The sequence below is a fragment of the Hyla sarda genome, chromosome 8 (genome assembly GCF_029499605.1).
Source record: "Hyla sarda isolate aHylSar1 chromosome 8, aHylSar1.hap1, whole genome shotgun sequence".
In the NCBI taxonomy this organism is placed as follows: Eukaryota; Metazoa; Chordata; class Amphibia; order Anura; family Hylidae; genus Hyla; species Hyla sarda.
In genome coordinates, this window is record NC_079196.1 from 128,064,694 (window position 1) to 128,085,613 (window position 20,920).

A 20,920-nucleotide genomic window follows, 5' to 3' on the forward strand; every position below is an offset into this window, starting at 1 on the left:
TGAACTCTCTGCTACTGCAATATAGCGATCACAGTCATTCAGATGTCAGTAACCGCATCTCGAGCCAGTCCTGTTTTTAACTTCGCCATCACATCGCCATTGCAAAGTTTCTGAATATATTCCAATACCTATAACGCTCCGGCTTAGCTCCTGACTTTCCACTTGCTATAGCACTACGGCAATTATCCGACTCTGCTCAGTATGAACGGAACGCTGGTTAACATCAGGTTACTGATACTTTTACATACAGAAAACCTTACATTTGTAAAAGTGTATATTGACGTGTTAAGAATGTGTTGTTTTGATACTTTTAATTGCATTTTTTGTTTTAATGGTCAGTATGTATGCGTTTGACTATTGAGATGCGTTACTTCTGTCTTTGTGAATACCCTAATGCACGTAGAAATTACCACCACGTACGGAACATATTAAAGTTGGCCTTTTTTTTTAGTATGCATGCACTTGCCTGACAAAGAGTCCGTTATGGACTGGAAACGCATTGTTTTGTGCTAAGAAGCCTAACTAAAGAACAAGACTAGATGTCTGAGACTCTACTTTGAATGAAAGGACCAGCGCTGTGCAAAGTTCATTTTTCTTCCACTTTACAAATCTGCAATCGCTTCATGCATGGCTTTTCCCTGCTGCTATTCTGTGATCAATAAATGGCATACAAAGACTCATTGGAGCACCCGCAGTAAGATTGTGGGGGGTCGATGAGCCATGATGGGGGCGGGAGGTACCATCAGTTGCCTCCTGCAGCTCTGCTGCAGCCTTCTTCTCTGGTCTTCCTGTTTTTTTTTTCTTTTCATGTTTTTGGGGTGGAAATTCTGCACGTTTTCCTGCTGTACCCTTACGCCTTAGGCTGAATCTTGCAAAATGAGTGTCAGGGTAAGGCTGCGTTTATATTTGTCAATTTTTTTTTGCAAAACTGCCACTACAGTTTTTGAACTAAAGCCAGAAATGTGTTCAAAAGAAAGGTCCCGGGGAGAGAAAAAAAAAAAAATGGAGAAGCAGACAAATGGTGCTATCTAAGTGCTGTTAAATGTGATTTACGAAAATCCTTGTAGAGGGAGGAGTTTAGTGATAGGTGAAGGGGCACACTCACCTATAAGTGTTGTGCTGTGAGTGTGCCTCTGTTACACTGTTAAGTGCTTTTTAGAGTATAATAATGTGGTGAACCAGGAGAGTAACGGTGACTGGGGTGTTGCAGTGGTAGTGTAGAGACCCTACCGGTGGTATTAACCCTTAAATGTCGTGACACCAGGGTGTGGTTTCCTCAATAGAAATGTTCCTACTGCCAACTATCCCACAAACGGCAGGGAAAAATAACGGAATGTCCACAGCAGATTTCAGGGATAAACTGAAGAAACTGTCTTTAACATAACAGTCTTTTCAAGAGTGAACCAGGATACAGGTTCCCCAAAGGTTTGCTGGGATTTGGAAGCAATGAGCTTTTATGCAGGCCACTGTGCTACTAATTTAGAAGATTTGAGCTAGTAGTAGTCACACAGGATTTTATATATGGAGCTTTGAGTAACTCACGTTTAGTGGCTGCAGGTTCTTAGGCTTCGGCCTAGATGACTTGCATTGATGCTGATTAGATGCTTGTCCTTCTTGATTGCAGGAACTAGAGACCAAGAGAGAGAATTGATTGACTACAGCCCTTTATATAATAAGGTGCTAGACTAAGCTCATTGGTCAGCAAACCTGTGAGTTATGAACCCAGTGAACTCTGGGTACATCACATGACATCTAAGGTCCTTGTACATTTTATACTTCACAACCATACATCATGTGACCACCAAGATCCTGTACATATATTTTCTATACATTAAATAAATATAAACACACTTTACATGAGGCGACCAAGCGCAAGCCCTGCAGGAGAGCCCCATATGAATAGAGGGACTCTAGCTGAAGGGACTTTAGACAAGGGACTTTAGACAAGGGACAGGACAAGGTCCTGTCCCGGGATACCACAATAAATCTTATTTCTCGTGGCAGCCTTGCATCTGTATGAAAGATGTTGGTGGGTTGTAGACGAGCATAGGTATGAGGATCCGGCAGAATCACTCGATGTGAAAGTGATGCTGGAATGGCTTCAGGAACAGTGGGTGGAAAAATGAAATGCATTGTCAATTTTTTTTTATTTAAAAAAAATAAATGTACTACTTGGTTTTCCAAGAATTGGTTAAAATAATTTTTCCACCCCTGCTGGCACCATTCCAGTATCACTTCCGCAGTGACTTTGCTGGAACCTCATACCAATGCTTGTCTTCAAAAGGAAAGGGAAATATAAAGGAAGGACTTATACTTCTTTTTCCTGTTGGATCCCTTTCTGCCTTTGGCTGAAAAGCCAAAAACTGGCAAGTGGAAACGAAGCCTTACCCTGACACTCAACTTGTGAGATCCAACCTATGGCTGGACCTCACAGGGTTTTATATTCATCAGACAGGAGGCCATCAGCTGGCCTTTTGCTGCCATAGCAACCATTGTGACTCCACTGTAAATCCTATAGATGCTGTGGTCTGTACGGACCACAGCATCTATGGGGTTAACATTACCAAGACCAGCGTGATCTCGGTTTTGGCAACTGAGGTGGGATCCCGTCCTGCTGCCGATCTCATGCAATGTGTCTCGCAGAGCAGGAGATCAGCAGGACGTGTGCATACATCCAATTGTGAAAATGTACCTATAGTGGGAAGGAGTTAAATTTATTTATTTTTGAAAAAAAAGTGTGGGGTTCCCCTTTATGTATCCCTAAAAACAAAAAGAGGGGCTCAATCTTAAAAGGTGACATTCATAAGAAAACGGTGTTAACCAAATGTTTAAAGAGGTACTCTGGCACTAAGACATCTTATCCCCTATCCAAAGGATAGGGGATTAGATGTCTGATCCCGCTGGGGACCCCGCAATCTCTCAGTCTGATGACTCACGATCACGGGGCCAGAGTATCGCGATGTCATGGCTCCGCCCCCTTGTGATGTCCTGCCCTACCCCCTCAATGCAAGTCTATGGGAGGGGGCATGGGGGCATAAGAAATTACGGGGGTCCCCAGCGGTGGAACCCCCACGATCATTCATCTTATCCCCTATCCCTATAAAGATGTCTTAGGGCCGGAGTACCTCTTTATGCACATAAAAATAGTACAGAAAGAAGAAAAATGCTAAATACAGGAGCACACCAAAAATACATATAGGACAACACTTAAAAATAAAGCTCAACATAGAGTTAAATCACAACCCGACAGGGGGCCATGAACCCCCTACACAGTGGCACCCATCTCTCAATACCACAAATCCTCAACCATCCGCCAGTCTTGGTATAGACAGAGCTGGAAAAATAATAAATACAAGATACATTTGCACAATGCCCTATATCCCCCCACACTCAATCCAGGTAATTATAAGGAAATAAACATGTTAGCAAATACCATTGAAGCAGCAAGGCAAAGTAAAGGTGTGATACACAAGCCAGCAAATATGGGTGGAGACATTATAAAAAGATGGAAGCCAGATGGGGCCACACCAGAACCCCACGCGTTCCGTCGCCAAGTGACTTCCTCAGGGATGTTCTCCTTTTATGCCCAGGGAACCAACAGCTGTTGCTAAACCACCCCTCACAGACAAAGGCTTTCTAGGAATGCTGGGGGTTGTAGTTTTACAACAGCTGCAGGCTACCTTTAACCCCTTAAGGACCCGTGCTTTTTCCATTTTTTCATTTTAAATTTTTCCTTCTTAACTTTAAAAAATCATAACTCTTTAAAATTTTCACCTAAAATTCTATATGATGGCTTATTTTTTGCGTCACTAATTCTACTTTGTAATGACATTAGTCATTTTACCCAAAAATCTACGGTGAAATGGGAAAAAAAATCAATGTGCGACAAAATTGATGAAAAAACACAATTTTGTAAGTTTTGGGGGGCTTCCGTTTTTACGCAGTACATTTTTCGGCAAAAATGATACCATATCTTTATTCTGTAGGTCCATACGGTTAAAATGATACCCTACTTGTATAGGTTTGATTTTGTATCACTTCAGAAAAAAATCATGAATACATGCAGGAAAATTTATACGTTTAAAATGGTCATCTTCTGACCCCTATAACTTTTTTATTTTTCTGTGTTCAGGGCACTATGAGGGCTCATTTTTTGCGCCGTGATCTGAAGATTTTAGTGGTACCATTTTTCTGATCAGACTTTTTGATCACTTTTTATTCACTTTTTTTGTGGTGTAAAAAGTGATCAAAAATGCGCTATTTTGGACTTTGGAATTTTTTTGCGCGTACGCCATTGAACGTGCGGTTTAAAAAGCAGTATATTTTTATAATTCGGACATTTCCGAACGTGGCGATACCACATATGTTTATTTTTATTTTTATTTACACTGAGTTTTTTTTATTCTTGGAAATGCCGGGTGATTCAACCTTTTATTAGGGGAAGGGATAATTGAAAGGGTTAATGATTTTTTTACACTTTGCATTTGCATTAACTGATCTTTAACACTGATTGATTCATCTCCATAGGAATGGATCAATCAGTGTTTTCGGCTATTGAATGCTCAAGCCTGGATCTCAGGCTTGAAGCATTCAATCGGCGATCGGACTGCAGGAAGGAAGGTAAGAGACCTTCCTCCTGTGCTACAGCTGTTCGGGATGCCGCGATTATACCGCGGCGATCCCGAACAGCACCCTCAGCTAACTGGCACTTTTTACTTTCACTTTTAGCCGCGTGGCACAGCTTTGAGCACGCGGCTAAAGGGTTAATAGCGCGCGGCACCGCGATCGGTGCCGCGCGCTATTAGAGGCGGGTCCCGGCTTCACTATGACACCGGGCCCGTCGCCCTGGGTCCTTAAGAGGTTAAGGGTCTATTAACATTATTAGTTTTTAAACAATGTTATAACACATAATGTGAACAGATCCATATTTACCACCCTACTTCCTGGCTGTGATATTCTGGAGTAGATCTGAATCTAGTGACATCATCACTAGAGGTGGGGCTACAGAGTAAGAGGCTGCAGCGGGAACAAGAGTAGTAAGTGATCTCCTCACTGTATATAGTAAAAAGCTATCTATATAGACCAACCAAAGAGTAAACAATGTATACCTCCTGCTCAGAATGACCTGAACCCCCATTTGTGTAGATGTGGGCACTGCTCAGCTCCACCATTGCCAGATTTGCGTGAGCCGAATCTGGCAATGTTAAAAAGTTCAAAGAGACATGTGTAGAGAAAAACTGGGTTTGCCTGGCTCGGCTAGCTTAACTTTATTGCTTATGTAGCACCAACATATTCTGTAGTGCTGTACAGATACTTCACTCACATCATCCTTGTATCCAGTGGGGCTCAAGTTCTATTTTCCCTATCTCAGACATGCATATGAAGCCAATTACATAATTAGTATGTTTTTGGAAGAAACTGCAGGTTTTATTTGTTCTTTCTTTCTTTCTTAAAAAACATATTTACATTTTCTATTGATAAGGCTGTTCTACACCATTACGTGTAGCTCATATTTCAAAACCATATTTACGCCTTGAAAATATTGAATAATAATCGAAATTGTCAGATTCAAGAAAATAAAGATAAAAACTATTTTCAAGATGACACTAAAAAAATGTTTGAAGTGTTCTAAAGTATGAAAAATAGTACTGATAAAATAGCAGAGTTGAGACTCTATTAAAACTATCTTTTGCATTCATAGCTCATAAACATTCATGAAAAGCTCCGTATTTTCTGCATTCAGTATGATGAAATCATTCTATGCTGTATTGAATATCCATCCTCTGACAACAAGAATCTAACTCCTGCCAGTTAGATTCATTGTATGTGCAAGAGCCAATCACTGGCTCTGATGATAAAATCATAGCCCAAGTTGGAGTATAAAAGTACACCTAAAAATACATGATTTAACATAGCAATTTTTTTATTTTGCTGAATTCTTAATTTTCTAAGAGGACCATTTAATTTCACAATATAGAAACTATACATACAAAAGAATAATATAATTTGGTTTAAAGGGAACATGATAAAGGCACGTGTTTGTAGTTATGTCTTATGTTTTCTGGTAGTACTTACTCCAGTGGATCTGAGCAGCAGCAATCAAGCAACAGAAAAGGACACTCATTGCAGTTCTTGTAACTGGAGGCAGAACAGCAAATCTTCAAGAATAGAAGCCATAAAAATACAAATACTAAGCAAACTGCGACTGGAGCAAGCACCAAATATCAGTAAGGATGCAATAAAACATCTTTTGCCTAAAGCTCCTCCATTAGAAGAGCTAATTGATCAGTATGATGTCCAAAGTGATGACAGCAGTGAAGGATCTTTGGAAGAAGATGATTATCATGCCACCACCGAAACCATTATCACCATGCCCACAGAGCGTAAGTAAAGAATGTCAGTAACTCTAAAAAGAAAAGCAGTTCTTTCATTAATTAGACAAGGCAAATACTGTGTTTTTTCCCCACTGTATACAGCCATGCTTCTTTCCCAGCGCTGCACGACTTCACAGTGTTGAGAAAGCAATACATTTTTGTGGATTGTATTACATATGTGGAACTCGCTCTAAATGCCCATGTGAAATCACATGGGAAACGGTTTAAAAGTAAGAGGATATGATTTATAAGTTGCAGACTATTTTTAGTTAGCTAAAGCAGCTGACTCATTTAGGAAAAGGGCTATGGTGTGCAGTTGTTTTGCATTTTTGTAAATTGAATTACTTATTAAATAATAGAATTATTACCCAGATTTTGAGACTATAGTGGTTATAATTTGCAAAACATTTGTGCATTTTAGGCCACTTTCACATGGCAGTAATTTGGGCAGTATTTTGCATCAGTATTTGTAAGAAAAAACTGGGAGTGAAACACATACTGAGGAAAACTATTATGGAAGGATATGTACCTCCTTTTTGTTTTGAATCCATTAGCAGTCCTGGCATACAAATATTTAATACATAAAATATTTCCATACAATTGTGGTCTTACCATCTTCAAAGAAAGTCAAATAAAAATTATTTGAACAGATATTTACTAAGGATCCATTCTGTGACTGGCATCTATGTTTGCATCGTATGGGAAAACATGTTAAAGATGTCTATGCCTTATCAATAAATGTCTACTATTTAAAGTAATAAACAGTTTCTTGTGCTAAGCATTTGAAAAACAGACTATGATGCAAAAAAATCTTTATAGTTATTTTATAATTTCTCAGTAGAAACACAAATAAAAAAAGTGGTTTTTGTGAAACCTTTTTAGAGATTAGACAAAAGCTTAGGCAACTTCTTGTCGTGATCAGTACTAGTAAAATATTGTATTAAAGTAAAGTAAAAGGAGACATTCTATGGGAGCAGAAATGTACTTTTATGCAAAAAAGCATATTACTACTTCAAAGATATCTACAATGTATTTCTAGATAATTATTAGATTAAGGTATTCATTCATGTATTCATTCAATTATTCATTCATTCATTTATTCTACCCTTTCTCTTCTTGTGGCAGTAGATGACATTATATTACATTAGTGTCAGCTTTCTTGGACGTAGGTAAAATGATCGGTTTGCTATGAATCATGTAGTAATCATGAAGTATGAGACATGGTCGGGGGCTAATTTCAACACTTGAAATATATATCATGTAGAATTATTCATTCATGTTAAAGTACTATAGTAAGGTATACAGTAATGACTGCTTGGATATATTCTAGGGTTAGAGTTCTCAGTTCATGTAAACACCTATCTTTAATTTAATCGTCATTTACCTGAAAGTCTTACATGTATAGTTGAGCAGAAAATAGGCTCATAAATGTGTGTGTATATATATATATATATATATATATATATGTATATATATATATGTTCATCTTCTAAAATCTACTGATTGTTATGCATCTGACAAAAATACATGTAAAGTCATTATGTTGAAGAGTTTGGGTTACATACAGTTTGGGTTAAGATTTTGGATTTCCAGTATATTCTGTTAAAAAAAATATATCCTCAACAAAGGAGAGTGTCATACTATTAGTGATCCCTCTACCTAGGTTTACACCACATCTGGGTTCTGGGTTCAGTGTCTACATCAGGAAATGCTCCTGACATAAATATCCAAGTCCAATATCCGTTGGTCAACATACACGGTTCGTGCAGGATACCTTGGAATAAATTTCAGTTGAATGAAAAAGTAAACTGGGCTATTCAATACCACTAGATGCTACCAAAACAAACATATAAATGTGTAAAGATTGTATTCAATGATAGTCAATGGCAGATCAATAAGTTTAAGTGTTACTGTGACATCAAAATGCCTCTTTAGGATAAGAAATCAGTAGGTAACTTTCTTAGACTAATTGAAACTAATGCACTTTTTAGTGTAAGCCTCCTTTTAAAAAACATTGTATGGTTTACTTGATATACATTATAATCTCTGATCTTATAAAGCAGTAAAAATTTACTGGTCATGGCATTTATTATTGTTGTACTCTCCCTCCATGGTTGCTTTATTTGTCCATTAACCTTTCACCTGGAGATGCCACTTTAACCAGGTGCTTCAAGTCCAGGTGCCAGCTACAATTATCAGGGACTTACAAGTGCTAGTGGCTAGATGTTGGCCACTAGTGTGCGAGATTCTGCAATAATTATTTGGCTGGCATCTGTACTCACCCCTGCTTAAAATGGATAAACACTCATGGACAGAATATTCGCATGCAATACAATAAAAGGTATGTGGCAGAATAGAAAATTCACAGCAGTCCCAGTCCCAGTTTTTTTTGCTACATTTAAAAAGGGTTTTGAAATCTGTAAACTCAGGGCAGAAAGTGAAAAATTAACTTATGCTAAGAGTTTAAAAGATCTACTCATCTCTAAAATTGTAGGTATGTATAAGGCCATGTTCACACGATGGAATTTCTGTGCTACAGCAGAGTCCCATTGATTTCAAAGGAATTCTGTTGCACTGTTCACATGGCAGAATTTCTGCTCCAGAAACATTGGAAGTTCAGATTCCAGCATCTGCGGAAATAATAGTCATGTCTATTCTTTCTGCAGAGTCTGCAAGGAAATGCATTTCTTTCTAACACAGTGCATTCCCGAGTGGTCCTAACACTGGCTTGTTCTGCCAGGGCTCTACTGTCGGTGGAATGTTCAACACTGAAATTTTCCATGCGGACATTCCACCGTGTGAACACAGGACTGCTGGACACAAAAGCTACATTTATGCTAAATGGTTCATTTTAACCCCTTTAGGAAGCCGGGCGTATCCATACACCCCTGTTTTAAAGTCCTTAAGAACTGAGGGCATATAGGTACACCCACAGGAATATAGGTCACCTCCGCTTGCCGGTCGGGGATCAGACCGCGATGCCTTCTGAAATCATTCAGCAGGCATCCCGGCACATTACCCAGGGGGGTCCTGAGATTCCCCCCATGTCAATTCAGACCGGCGATCTGCTGCGATTGTAGGTCATATGGGTCTCCGGTGACCCGGAAAATAAGGGGGATCGGGGGTGTCCAAGACACCCCCGGTCCCCCTGAAGGGATAGAATTTAGGTGGCAGGGGTGCCACCCCTCCTATCCCTGCTATTGGTGGATCAGAAGCGACAGACCAATAGCAAATCGGGTGCGGGGGGGGGGGTTAAAGTTTGGTTCCCCTGTTCTGACCACCCACAGTAGTCCGGGCAGAACGGGGGGAACCGACGGTGACCGGCGCCAGAGGTCACTTACCCTTGGCGGCGGCGGAGGTGACGATCGGCAGCGGTGATCGGTGGGCAGTGAAGACGTGCGGCTGGCTCCCTGGTGCGGCGTTGTGCAGACTACAGAAGCCAGTAAGTTGCCTTGCAACATCTGGAGGGCTACAGTTTGGAGACCACCAGTGGTCTCTAAACTGTGGCCCTCTAGATCTTGCAAAACTACAACTCCCAGCATATGCCCACACAGCAGTTTGGGAGTTGTAGTTTTGCAACGGCTGGAGGCACACTGGTTGTAAAGTACTGAGTTAGGTAGCAGAACCTAACTGAAGGTTTTCCAACAAGTGAGCCTCCAGATGTTGCAAAAGTACAACTCCCAGCATGTACGGTCTATCAGTGCATGCTGGGAGTTATAGTTTTGCAACAGCTGGAGGTCCCCCCCCCCCCCCATGTGATTTTACAGGGTACATTCACATGGTCGGGTTTACAGGGAGTTTTCTGCTTCAAGTTTGAGCTGGGGCAAATTTTCCGCCCCAGCTCAAACTCCTAGCGCGAAACTCACCGTAAACCCCCGCAAGTGTGAATGTACCCTAAAAACACTATACTACACTAACACATAATAAAGGGTAAAACACTACATATACAACCCCTTACACTGCCCACCCCCCAATAAAAATGAAAACGTATCGTACGGCAGTGTTTCCAAAACGAGCCTCCAGCTGTTGCAAAACAACAACTTCCAGCATTTCCGGACAGCCACTGACTGTCCAGGCATGCTGGGCATTTAGCAACAGCTGGAGGCACCCTGTTTGGGAATCACTGGCGTAGAATACTCCTATGTCCACCACTATGCAATCCCTAATTTAGTCCTCATGGTGCTCTCTCACTTCGGAGCCCTGTCGTATTTGAAGGAAACAGTTTAGGGCAACATATAGGGTATTTCCGTACTAGGGAGCAATGGCGTTACAAATTTTGGGGGGCTTTTTCTCCTTTTACCCCTTATGAAAAGATAAAGTTGGGGTCTACACCAGCGTGTTAGTGTTAAAAAAAAAAAAATGTAAACTAACATGCTGGTGTTGCCCAATGCTTTTTATTTTCACAAGAGGTAAAAGGAAAAAAAGAAAGGAAATAAGCCATATGTGGGCGTAGAATGCTCTGCGGATGCACAACAAGGCTCAAGAGTGAGAGCCCACTATGTACATTTGAGGCCTAAATTGGTGATTTGCACAGGGGTGGCTGATTTTACAGGGGTTCTGACATAAACGCAAAAAAATAAATACCCACATGTGAACCCATTTTGGAAACTTCACCCCTCACGGAATGTAACAAGGGGTATAGTGAGCCTTAACACCCCACAGGTGTTTGACTATTTTCGTTAAAGTTGGATGGGAAAAATTTTTTATTTTTAACTAAAATGCTGGTGTTACCCTACATTTTTCATTTTCACATGGGAAAATAGGGGAAAAAAAGCCCCCCAAAATTTGTAACCTCATTTCTTCTGAGTAAGAACATACCCCATATGTGGACGTAAAATGCTCTGCGGGCGAACTACAATGCTCAGTAGAGAAGAAGCACTATTGGTCTTTTAGACAGAAAATTGGAGGCCATGTGTGTTTACAAAGCCCCCATGGTGCCAGAACAATGGACACCCCCACATGTGACCCCATTTTGGAAACTACACGGCTCACAGAATGTAATAAGGGGTGCAGTGAGCATTTACGCCCCACAGGTGTCTGACAGATTTTTGGAACAGTGGTCCGTGAAAATGAAAATGTAATTTTTAATTTGCACAGCCCACTGTTCCAAAGGTCTTTCAAATGCCAGTGTGGTGTAAATGCTCACTGCACCCCTTATTAAATTCTGTGAGGGGTGTAGTTTCCAAAATGGGGTCACATGTATGGGAGGTCGACTGTTCTGGCACCACAGGGGGCTTTGTAAATGCTCATGGCCCCCGACTTCCATTCCAAACAAATTCTCTCTCCAAAAGCCCAATGGCACTCCTCTTCTGAGCATTGTAGTGTGGCAGCAGAGCACTTGACGTCCACACATGGGGTATGGGGTAAATTTTGGGGAACATTTTCTCCTATTACTCTTTGTAAAAATGTAAAATTTGGGCGAAAATTAGCATTTTAGTGAAAAAAAATCTTTTATTTTCATTTACACATCCGAATTTAAAGGACATTTGCAGCGCTCATACATAAAAAAAAGTTTACCTCATCTGATAGCTCTCTCAAAGACCTTTCCAACGATACCTCATTTGTCATATTTGGCCCAGCCATTCTCTTGTAATTGCCACCTGTAGTAGTAAGCAGCCATGTCATAAAGAGTACATTTCCCATGACTCCATGCGCCAGCTTCCTGTTAGCTGCTGCTCTCTCCCCCCCCTCTCCCCCCACCGAGGAAATTATAATAAATTATAATAAAGTGACGCCCACAGCTTCTTCCCTTGTGGTTATCTCCTCCCATCCTCCCCCTCCCAGCTCATCAGCCCTCTCCACCCTTACCACATGTACTGATAGGCTGCGGCCCCTAGTGCTGGGCGGTATACCGGTGAGAACCGGATACCGGTTTTCTTTTTCTCCGACAGTATGGATTTTTGCCCATACCGCTATACCGGTCGGGCCCCTCCCCCACCCTCCGGATGAATTGTAGAGCCCAGCGCGGCGCCCTCACTTGTACCGGTAATCTTCCGTGGCCCGATAGAAGCTGATCCGTTTACTGTATCCCCCCGTTGCGCCTGTAAGCCAGTGTCCCCAATCCCCACCGCTAGCGGGATCCATCTGCCCACTAGCGGTATCACAAGAATGCCTCCTGTGAGCGCGATTGCCACCATCACCGCTAGAGGGGTCCCTGTGCCCACTAGCGGTGTCACAAGAATGCCTCCCGCGAGCGCGATCGCTACCATCACCGCTAGCGGGGTCCCTGTGCCCACTAGCGGTGTCACAAGAATGCCTCCCGCTAGCGCGATCGCTACCATCACCGCTAGCGGGGTCCCTGTGCCCACTAGCGTTGTCACAAGAATGCCAAGCGCGGCTCTGTTCCCCGTCCCTGTCAGCTCTCAGGGTACGGGAACAGATTTAAAAGCCTCGCGCGCAGGCGCAGTACTACGCAAATAGCGTAGTACTAATGTAGGCAGCGCTAGGAGCCTAGCGTTAGCCCTCCGCTATTTGCGTAGTACTTATATAACTTGTGATATTATTACATTTGGGCTCTAATTTGCTAGCGCTGCAGTTGTCCTTTAACGAAAAGTCGGTGTGTAGTTTACAAAATAGTGTGCTATGTGTTTTTTTTTCTGTTCTGGCACCATAGGGGCTTCCTAAATGCTACATGCCCCCCCCAAAAAAAATTTCAGCAAAATTTGCTTTCCAAAAGCCAAATGTAACGCCTTCCCTTCTGAGCATTGTAGTGCGCCAGCAGAGCATTTTACGTCCTAACATGAGGTATTTCCAAACTCAGAAGAAATGGTGTTACAAATTTTGGGGGGCATTTTCTCTTATTATCCCTTGTAAAAATGTGAAATTTGGGGAGAAAAAAATTTCTTTTTTGTGAAAATATATATTTTTTATTTACACATCCGACTTTAACGAAAAGTTGTCATACACCTCTTGGGTGTTAATGCTCACTGTAATCCTTGTTGTGTTCCTTGAGGGGTGTTGATTCCAAAATAGTTTTTTTTTGCTGTTCTGGCACAATAGGGGCTTCCTAATTGCTACATACACCCCAAAAACCATTTCAGCAAAATTCACTCTCCAAAATCTTCTTCACTTTGCTGCTATTCCTGTGAAACATCTAAAGTGTTAACAAACTTTCGGAATGTCATTTTGAATACTTTGAGGGGTGCAGTTTTCATAATGGGGTAATTTATGGGGTATTTGTTATCTGAAGGCCCCTCAAATCCACATAAAAACTGAATTGGTCCCTGAAAAATTCCCATTTTGAAATTTTTGGGAAAAATTGGAAAATTGCTGCTGAACTTTGAAGCCCTCTAATGTCTTCCAAAAGTAAAAACATGTCAACTTTATGATGCCAACATAAAGTAGACATAATGTATATGTGAATCAATATATAATTTATTTGGAATATCCATTTTCCTTACAAGCAGAGAGTTTCAAAGTTAGAAAAATGCAACATTTTAAAAATTTTCAGGAAATTTGGGGATTTTTCACCAAGAAAGGATGCAAGTAACAAAATAAAATGATAAAATTTATCACTATGTTAAAGTAGAATATGTCACAAAAAATCATTCTTGGAATCAGAATAATTGGTAAAAGCATCCCAGAGTTATTAATGAATAAAGTGACAGTGGTCAGAATTGCAAAAAAGGGCTCAGTCCTTAACCTGTTGGGGACGAAAGGCGTATGGATACGCCCTTGCGTCCTGGTACTTAAGGACGAAGGGCGTATCCATACGCTCGTGGGAATTTTGGTCCCCGCCGCACGCCGGGCGGGGACCGGGGTGACTGCTGATATCTATCAGCAGGCACCCCGTGCAAATGCCCAGGGGGTCATTAGACCCCCCCATGTCTGCGATCGGCGCAAATCGCAAGTGAATTCACACTTGCGATTTGCGCCGATTCCGGGTCATTACGGGTCTAGGGTGACCCGGAAAAGAAGGGGGATTGCAGTTGTCTAAGACAACTACGATCCCCCTGAAGGCATAGGAGTGAGGTGGCAGGGGTGCCACCCCTCCTATCCTTGCTATTGGTGGTCTAGATGCGACCACCAATAGCAGATCGGGGGCGGAGGGGTTTATATTTGTTTTCCCAATCCTGTCACCCACAATAGGCGGGGCAGAACGGGGAAACGAAGGGGACTGAACGCCGAAGGTCCACTTACCCCTCCGGAGGCTGCGGGCGACTGTGATCGGCGGGCGGCGACGGAGATCGGCACGGGCGGCAGAAGAGGACGGCTCCCTGAATCCTACGGAAGACAGTAAGTTGCCTAGCAACATCTGGAGGGCTACAGTCTGAGACTGTAGCCCTCCAGATGTTGCAAAACTACAACTCCCAGCATGCCCAGACAGCTGTTTGGGCATGCTGGAATATGTAGTTTTGCAACAGCTGGAGGGCTGCAGTTTGAGACCACTATACAGTGGTCTCTAAACTGTATCCCTCCAGATCTTGCAAAACGACAACTCCTAGCATCCTCAAACAGCTCTTTGCTGTCCGGGCATGCTGGGATTTGTAGTTTTGCAACATCTGGAGGGTCACAGTTTGCAGATCACTGTACAGTGGTCTATAATCTGTAGCCCTCCATATGTAGCAAAACTGCAAATCCCAGCATGCCCAAACAGCAAGCAGCTGTCTCAGCATGCTGGGAGTTGTAGTTGCGCAACCTCCAGCTGTTGCATAACTTCATCTCCCAGCATGCCCTTCGGTGATTAGTACATGCTGGGAGTTGTAGTTTTGCAACAGCTGGAGGCACACTGGTTGGAAAATTCTGAGTTAGGTAACAGAACCTAACTGAAGATTTTCCAGCCAGTGTGCCTCCAGCTGTTGCAAAAGTACAACTTCCAGCATGCACGGTCTGTCAGTACATGCTGGGAGTTGTGGTTTTGAAACAGCTGGAGGTTTGCCCCCCCATGTGAACGTACAGGGTACATTCACACAGGCAGGTTTACAGTAAGTTTCCTGCTTCAAGTTTGGTCTGCGGCAAATTTTTCGCTGCAGCTCAAACTCCTAGCGGGAAACTCACCGTAACACACCAGTGCGAATGTACCCTAAAAACACTACACTACACTAACACATAATAAAGGGTAAAACACTACATAGCCACCCCCTTACACTGTCGCCCCAAATAAAAATGAAAAACATATGTTACGGCAGTGTTTACAAAACTACAACTCCCAGCATTTCTAGACAGCCACTGACTGTCTAGGCATGCTAGAAGTTAAGCAACAGCTGGAGGCACCCTGTTTGGGAATCACTGGCATAGAATACCCCTATGTCCACCCCTATGCAATTACTAATTTAGTCCTCAAATGCGCATGGCGCTCTCTCATTTTGGAGCCCTGTCGTATTTCAAGGAAACAGTTTAGGGCCACATATGGGGTATTTCCGTAATCGGGAGAAATTGCACTACAAATTTTGGGGGGGCTTTTTCTCTTTTTATCCCTTATGAAAGGAAAAGTTGGGGGCTACACCAGCCTGATAGTGTAAAAAAAAACAAAATGTTTACACTAACTTGCTGGTGTTGCCGCAAACTTTTTATTTTCACAAGCAGTAAAAGGAAAAAAAGCCCCCCCAAAATTAGTAACGCAATTTCTCCTGAGTACGGAAATACCCCATATGTGGGCGTAAAATGCTCTGCGGGCGCACAACAAGGCTCAGGAGTCAGAGCGCACTATGTACATTTGAGGCCTAAATTGGTGATTTGCACAGGGGTCACCGATTTTACAGCGGTTCTGACATAAACGCAAAAACATAAATACCCACATGTGACCCCATTTTGGAAACTACAACCCCCACAGAACGTAACAAGGGGTATAGTGAGCCTGAACACCCCACAGGTGTTTGACAAATTTTCATAAAATTTAGATGGGAAAATGAAAAAAAAATAATTTTCACTAAAATGCTGGTGTTACCCTAAATTTTTCATTTTCACAAGGGGAAAAAAGGAAAAAAGCCCCCCAAAATTTGTAACCCCATTTCTTCTGAGTAAGAACATACCCCATATGTGGATGTAAAGTGCTCGGCGAGCGCACTACAATGCTCAGAAGAGAAGGAGCATCATTGGGATTTGGAAGAGAAAATGTGTCCGGAATTGAAGGCCACATGAGTTTACAAAGCCCCCATAGCGCCAGAACAATGGACCTCCCCCCCCACATGTGACCCCATTTTGGAAACTACACCCCTCATATAGTGTATTAAGGGGTACAGTGAGCATTTACGCCCCACAGGTGTCTGACAGATTTTTGGAACAGTGGTCCGTGAAAATGAAAAATTTCATTTTTCATTTGCACAGTCCACTGTTCCAAAGATCTGTCAAACGCCAGTGGGGTGTAAATACTCACTGCACCCCTTATTATATTCTGTGAGGGGTGTAGTTTCCAAAATGGGGTCACATGTGGGGGGTCCACTGTTCTGGCACCACAGGGGGCTTTGGAAATGCACATGACCCCTGACTACCATTCCAAATGAATTCTCTTTCCAAAAGCTCAATGGCGCTCCTTCTCTTCTGAGCATTGTAGTTCGCCCACAGAGCATTTTACGTCCTAACATGGGGTATTTCCATACTCAGAAAAGATGGGCTTACAAATTTTGGGGGGCATTCTCTCCCATAACCCTTTGTAAAAATGGTAAATGTGGGGAAAAACTGCACTTTAGTGAAACATTTTTTTTTTTCATTTACACATCCGATTTTAACGAAAAGTCGTCAAACACCTGCGTGGTGTTACGGCTCACTGGACCCCTTGTTACATGGCTTGAGGGGATTAGTTTCCAAAATGGTATGCCATGTGGGGTTTTCTGCTGTTCTGGCACCATAGGGGCTTCCTAACTGGACATGCCCCCCAAAAACCATTTCAGCAAAATTCACTCTCCAAAATCCCATTGTTGCTCCTTCCCTTCTGAGCCCTCTACTGCACCCGCCGAACACTTGACATACACATATGAGGTATTTCCTTACTCGAGAGAAATTGGGTTACAAATTTTGGGGGGCTTTTTCTCCTAGTACCACTTGTAAAAATTCAAATACTGGGTCTACAAGAACATGCGAGTGTAAAAAATGAAGATTTTGAATTTTCTCCTTCACTTTGCTGCTATTCCTGTGAAACACCTAAATGGTTAACAAACGTACTGAATGTCATTTTGGATACTTTGAGGGGTGCAGTTTTTATAATTGGGTCATTTGTGGGGTATTTCTCATTTGAAGGCCCCTCAAATCCACTTCAAAACTGAACTGGTCCCTGAAAAATTCCGATTTAGAAAATTTTGTGAAAAATTGGAAAATTGCTGCTGAACTTTGAAGCCCTCTGATGTCTTCCAAAAGTAAAAACATGTCTACTTTATGATGCAAACATAAAGTAGACATATTTTATATGTGAATCGATATATAATTTATTTGGAATGTCTATTTTTCTCATAAGCAGAGCTTCAAAGTTAGAAAAATGCGAAATTTTCAATTTTTTCATCAAATTTTGAAATTTTTCACCAAGAAATGATGCAAGTATCGATTAAATTTTACCACTAACATAAAGTAGAATATGTCATGAAAAAACTTTCTCGGACTCAAATTTATAAGTAAAAGCATCCCAGAGTTATTAATGCTTAAAGTGACAGTGGTCAGATTTGCAAAAAAATGCTCCTGTCCTTAGGGTCATAATGGGCTCCGTCCCCAAGGGGTTAAAGGGGTTATACAGGAAAAAACTTTTTTTAAATATCAATTAGCTCCAGAAAGTTAAACAGATTTGTAAATTACTTCTATTAAAAAATCGTAATCCTTTCAGTACTTATGAGCTTCTGAAGTTGAGTTGTTCTTTTCTGTCTAAGTGCTCTCTGATGACACATGTCTCGGGAACTGCCCAGTTTAGAAGAGGTTTGCTATGGGGATTTGGTTCTAAACTGGGTGGTTCCCAAGACACGTGTCATCAGGGAACACAGACAGAAAAGAACAACTCAACTTCAGAAGCTCATAAGTACTGAAAGGATTGAGTTTTTTAATAGTAAATAGTAAAAGTAATATACAAATCTGTTTAAATTTCTGGAGCCATATATATAAAAAAGTTTTTTCCTGAATAACCCCTTTATGATGAAAAGGGGCTCAGTCCTTAAGGGGTTAATTCCTTCTATGCTGTTTGGATGTTTCTGACCCATTTCCTGTTCTGATTTCTGTTAGGTACAGTGTTGTCATGGAAACCTTGCATGTATCTAGATTTTTGCCAGATTTACACAGAAAACCACAACTCATGCTGGAAATGAAAAACTGTATTGTTGTATTTGGAGATTTGAAGCTATATAAGGTCTCCATGAAAAAATTGCACATGACAAAAATAAACACTTATAATGAACTCTTCATTTTGTGCAATCATAAGTCAATACTAAAGAACCCATTTTAACTTTATTTTTAGAGAATCTCCTTTAATGTAAATGTTACTTGCGCATGAATGTATTTGTCCTTAAAGGGGTACTCCTATGCAAAGGATAGGGGATAAGATGCCTGATTGCGGGGTCCCACCACTGGGGACCGCCGTGATCTTGCACGCAGCACAAGGCTTGCATTCAGGGGCGGAGCACGACATCACGCGGGGCGGGGCCGTGACTTCACAATACTTCGGCCCCCGTGATCGCCAGTAATCAGACCCAGAGCGAACGTGCTCCAGGGACTGCGTGCTGCGTGCAAGATCACGGGGGTCTCCAGCGGCAGGACCCCCGCGATCAGGCATCTTATCCCCTATCCTTTGCATAGGGGATAAGATGTCTTAGCGCCGGAGTACCCATTTAAGGTACAGCTTTTATTAAAGAGATATGTTAGCTAACATAGCATATTACTGGTGATAATGCAGTTATTATATCATTATGTCATGTGGTAAACATGTATTCTTGTCTCCTTTTACAGCAGATTTTTTGACACATGAAAAGCAAAAATGCTGCTACTTCAAGTTCAGCTCTATCATGCAATACAATAAAATAGCAAAGGCTCAGCTATGGATATATTTGAAACCTGTTCAAAAACGCACCACAGTTTTTGTACAGACCTTCAGATTACCCAGATATTTGAATGATAATTTACGGTCTACTGGAATCAGGCCAATAAAGCTTGAAATGAACCCTGGGCCTGGGGTTTGGAAAAGCATTGATGCAAAAACTGCTCTGCAAAATTGGCTTAAACAACTTGAATCCAGTATTGGGATTGAAATTAAAGCCACAGATGAAAACGGAAGAGATATTCCAGTTGGCAGTCGTGGTTCAAATGAAGATGGACTGGTAGGTTATAGAAAACGGATTACTTATCTCAATTATTGGGCACAAAGTACACTATACTATTATTCTAATGAAAACAGGTGGATAATGCACCAAAGCAAGGTGATGACCCCAATGCATATGCAATGCATATGCAGGTGGATTGAGCCCACTTGTAAGGGAGTTCTACATCATTGATTGTTTCTGTGTGCAGTGCTGTTTTAAATTTTAATTTTTGTCTGGAACAAGGAATATCCAGCACCACGGCCTCGGATTAAGAACGTTGCTCTTTATTGATGTATCATCGACAGGAACAAAACACTGTTAGCATGGACCACGGAGTGACGCCTTTCGGCGGATGTAGCCACCTTAGTCATACTATGAAACGCGTGACTCTGTGGTCCGTGCTAACTGTGTTTTGTTCCTGTCGATGATACTTCAATAAAGAGCAACGTTCTTAATCCGAGGCCGTGGTGCTGGATATTCCTTGTTCCAGTTGTCTTGTGCGTGTAGTCCCCACGCATCCATGCACATGTGGCAAACTGGTGAGCAGGATACTCCATTGCTTTGCATGTTTAATATTTGTCTGGTATAGTAGCATTTGTAGTAGTAGTGAAGACAGAAAACCAACAGCTGTAAGCTTCCTGTTCTGCATTAAAGAGACTCTGTCCTTTTTTCTGCTGAGATGTGCAGATACAGTTAGATAGCAATTGGGGTACAAAGGCAAATTGAACTTTTCCTGGAGCTGAAGGTGGTTGCCAAACTTATGAAATTATATATATTTTTTCTCAACCAAGTGTCAAGGAGGCGTTGCCAAGATGCTCATCTTGTCACTGAAGGGAATGACTCATACCTCAACCCAGCCTCTCCTTTACTGATGTACAGGGCTCTTTACAGCAAACAAGGAGAGGCTGGGCAGTGAGGGTGAGTGAGGAAGCATACCAGTCTATGACACTTGAGAAGCATGGTTCCAACCAATCAGCTTTAGTAAAAGTAGAGATTGCTTTTATACCCTAACAGCTATTCAATGATGTCTGGGGTCAGTGAATAGAGCTTAGCCTTTAAACCCTTAAGGACTATTGACGTACGCCTACATCATGGGACCCCGGTAGTTAAGGACCCATGAAGTAGGCAAATGTCCGTGGGAATTCTGGTCCCTGCCACGAGCCGGGCGGGGACTGGACCGGGGTGACTGCTGATATCGATCAGCAGGCACCCTGCACAAATGCCCAGGGGGGGGGGGGGGGTCATCAGACCCCTCCATGTCGGCTATCGCCGCAAATCGCCGGTGAAGTTACACCAGCGATTTTCGCAAATCCGGGTCATACGGGTCTATGGTGACCC

General features: G+C 42.1%; 1 protein-coding gene across 2 annotated transcripts in view; it reads left to right on the forward strand.

Annotated features, from left to right (window-relative positions):
• LOC130284964 (growth/differentiation factor 8-like) overlaps nt 1-20,920 on the forward strand; it is a 203,567-nt gene that overhangs the window by 161,666 nt on the left and 20,981 nt on the right. The window contains exons 4-5 of one of the 2 annotated variants that reach the window (XM_056535959.1): nt 6,069-6,383; nt 19,233-19,600. In XM_056535959.1, coding sequence (XP_056391934.1) covers nt 6,069-6,383; nt 19,233-19,600 — 683 coding nt within the window. Of the gene's footprint in view, nt 1-5,931; nt 6,384-19,232; nt 19,601-20,920 lie in introns of those variants that run through there. The other variant, XM_056535960.1, reaches the window with a different exon arrangement.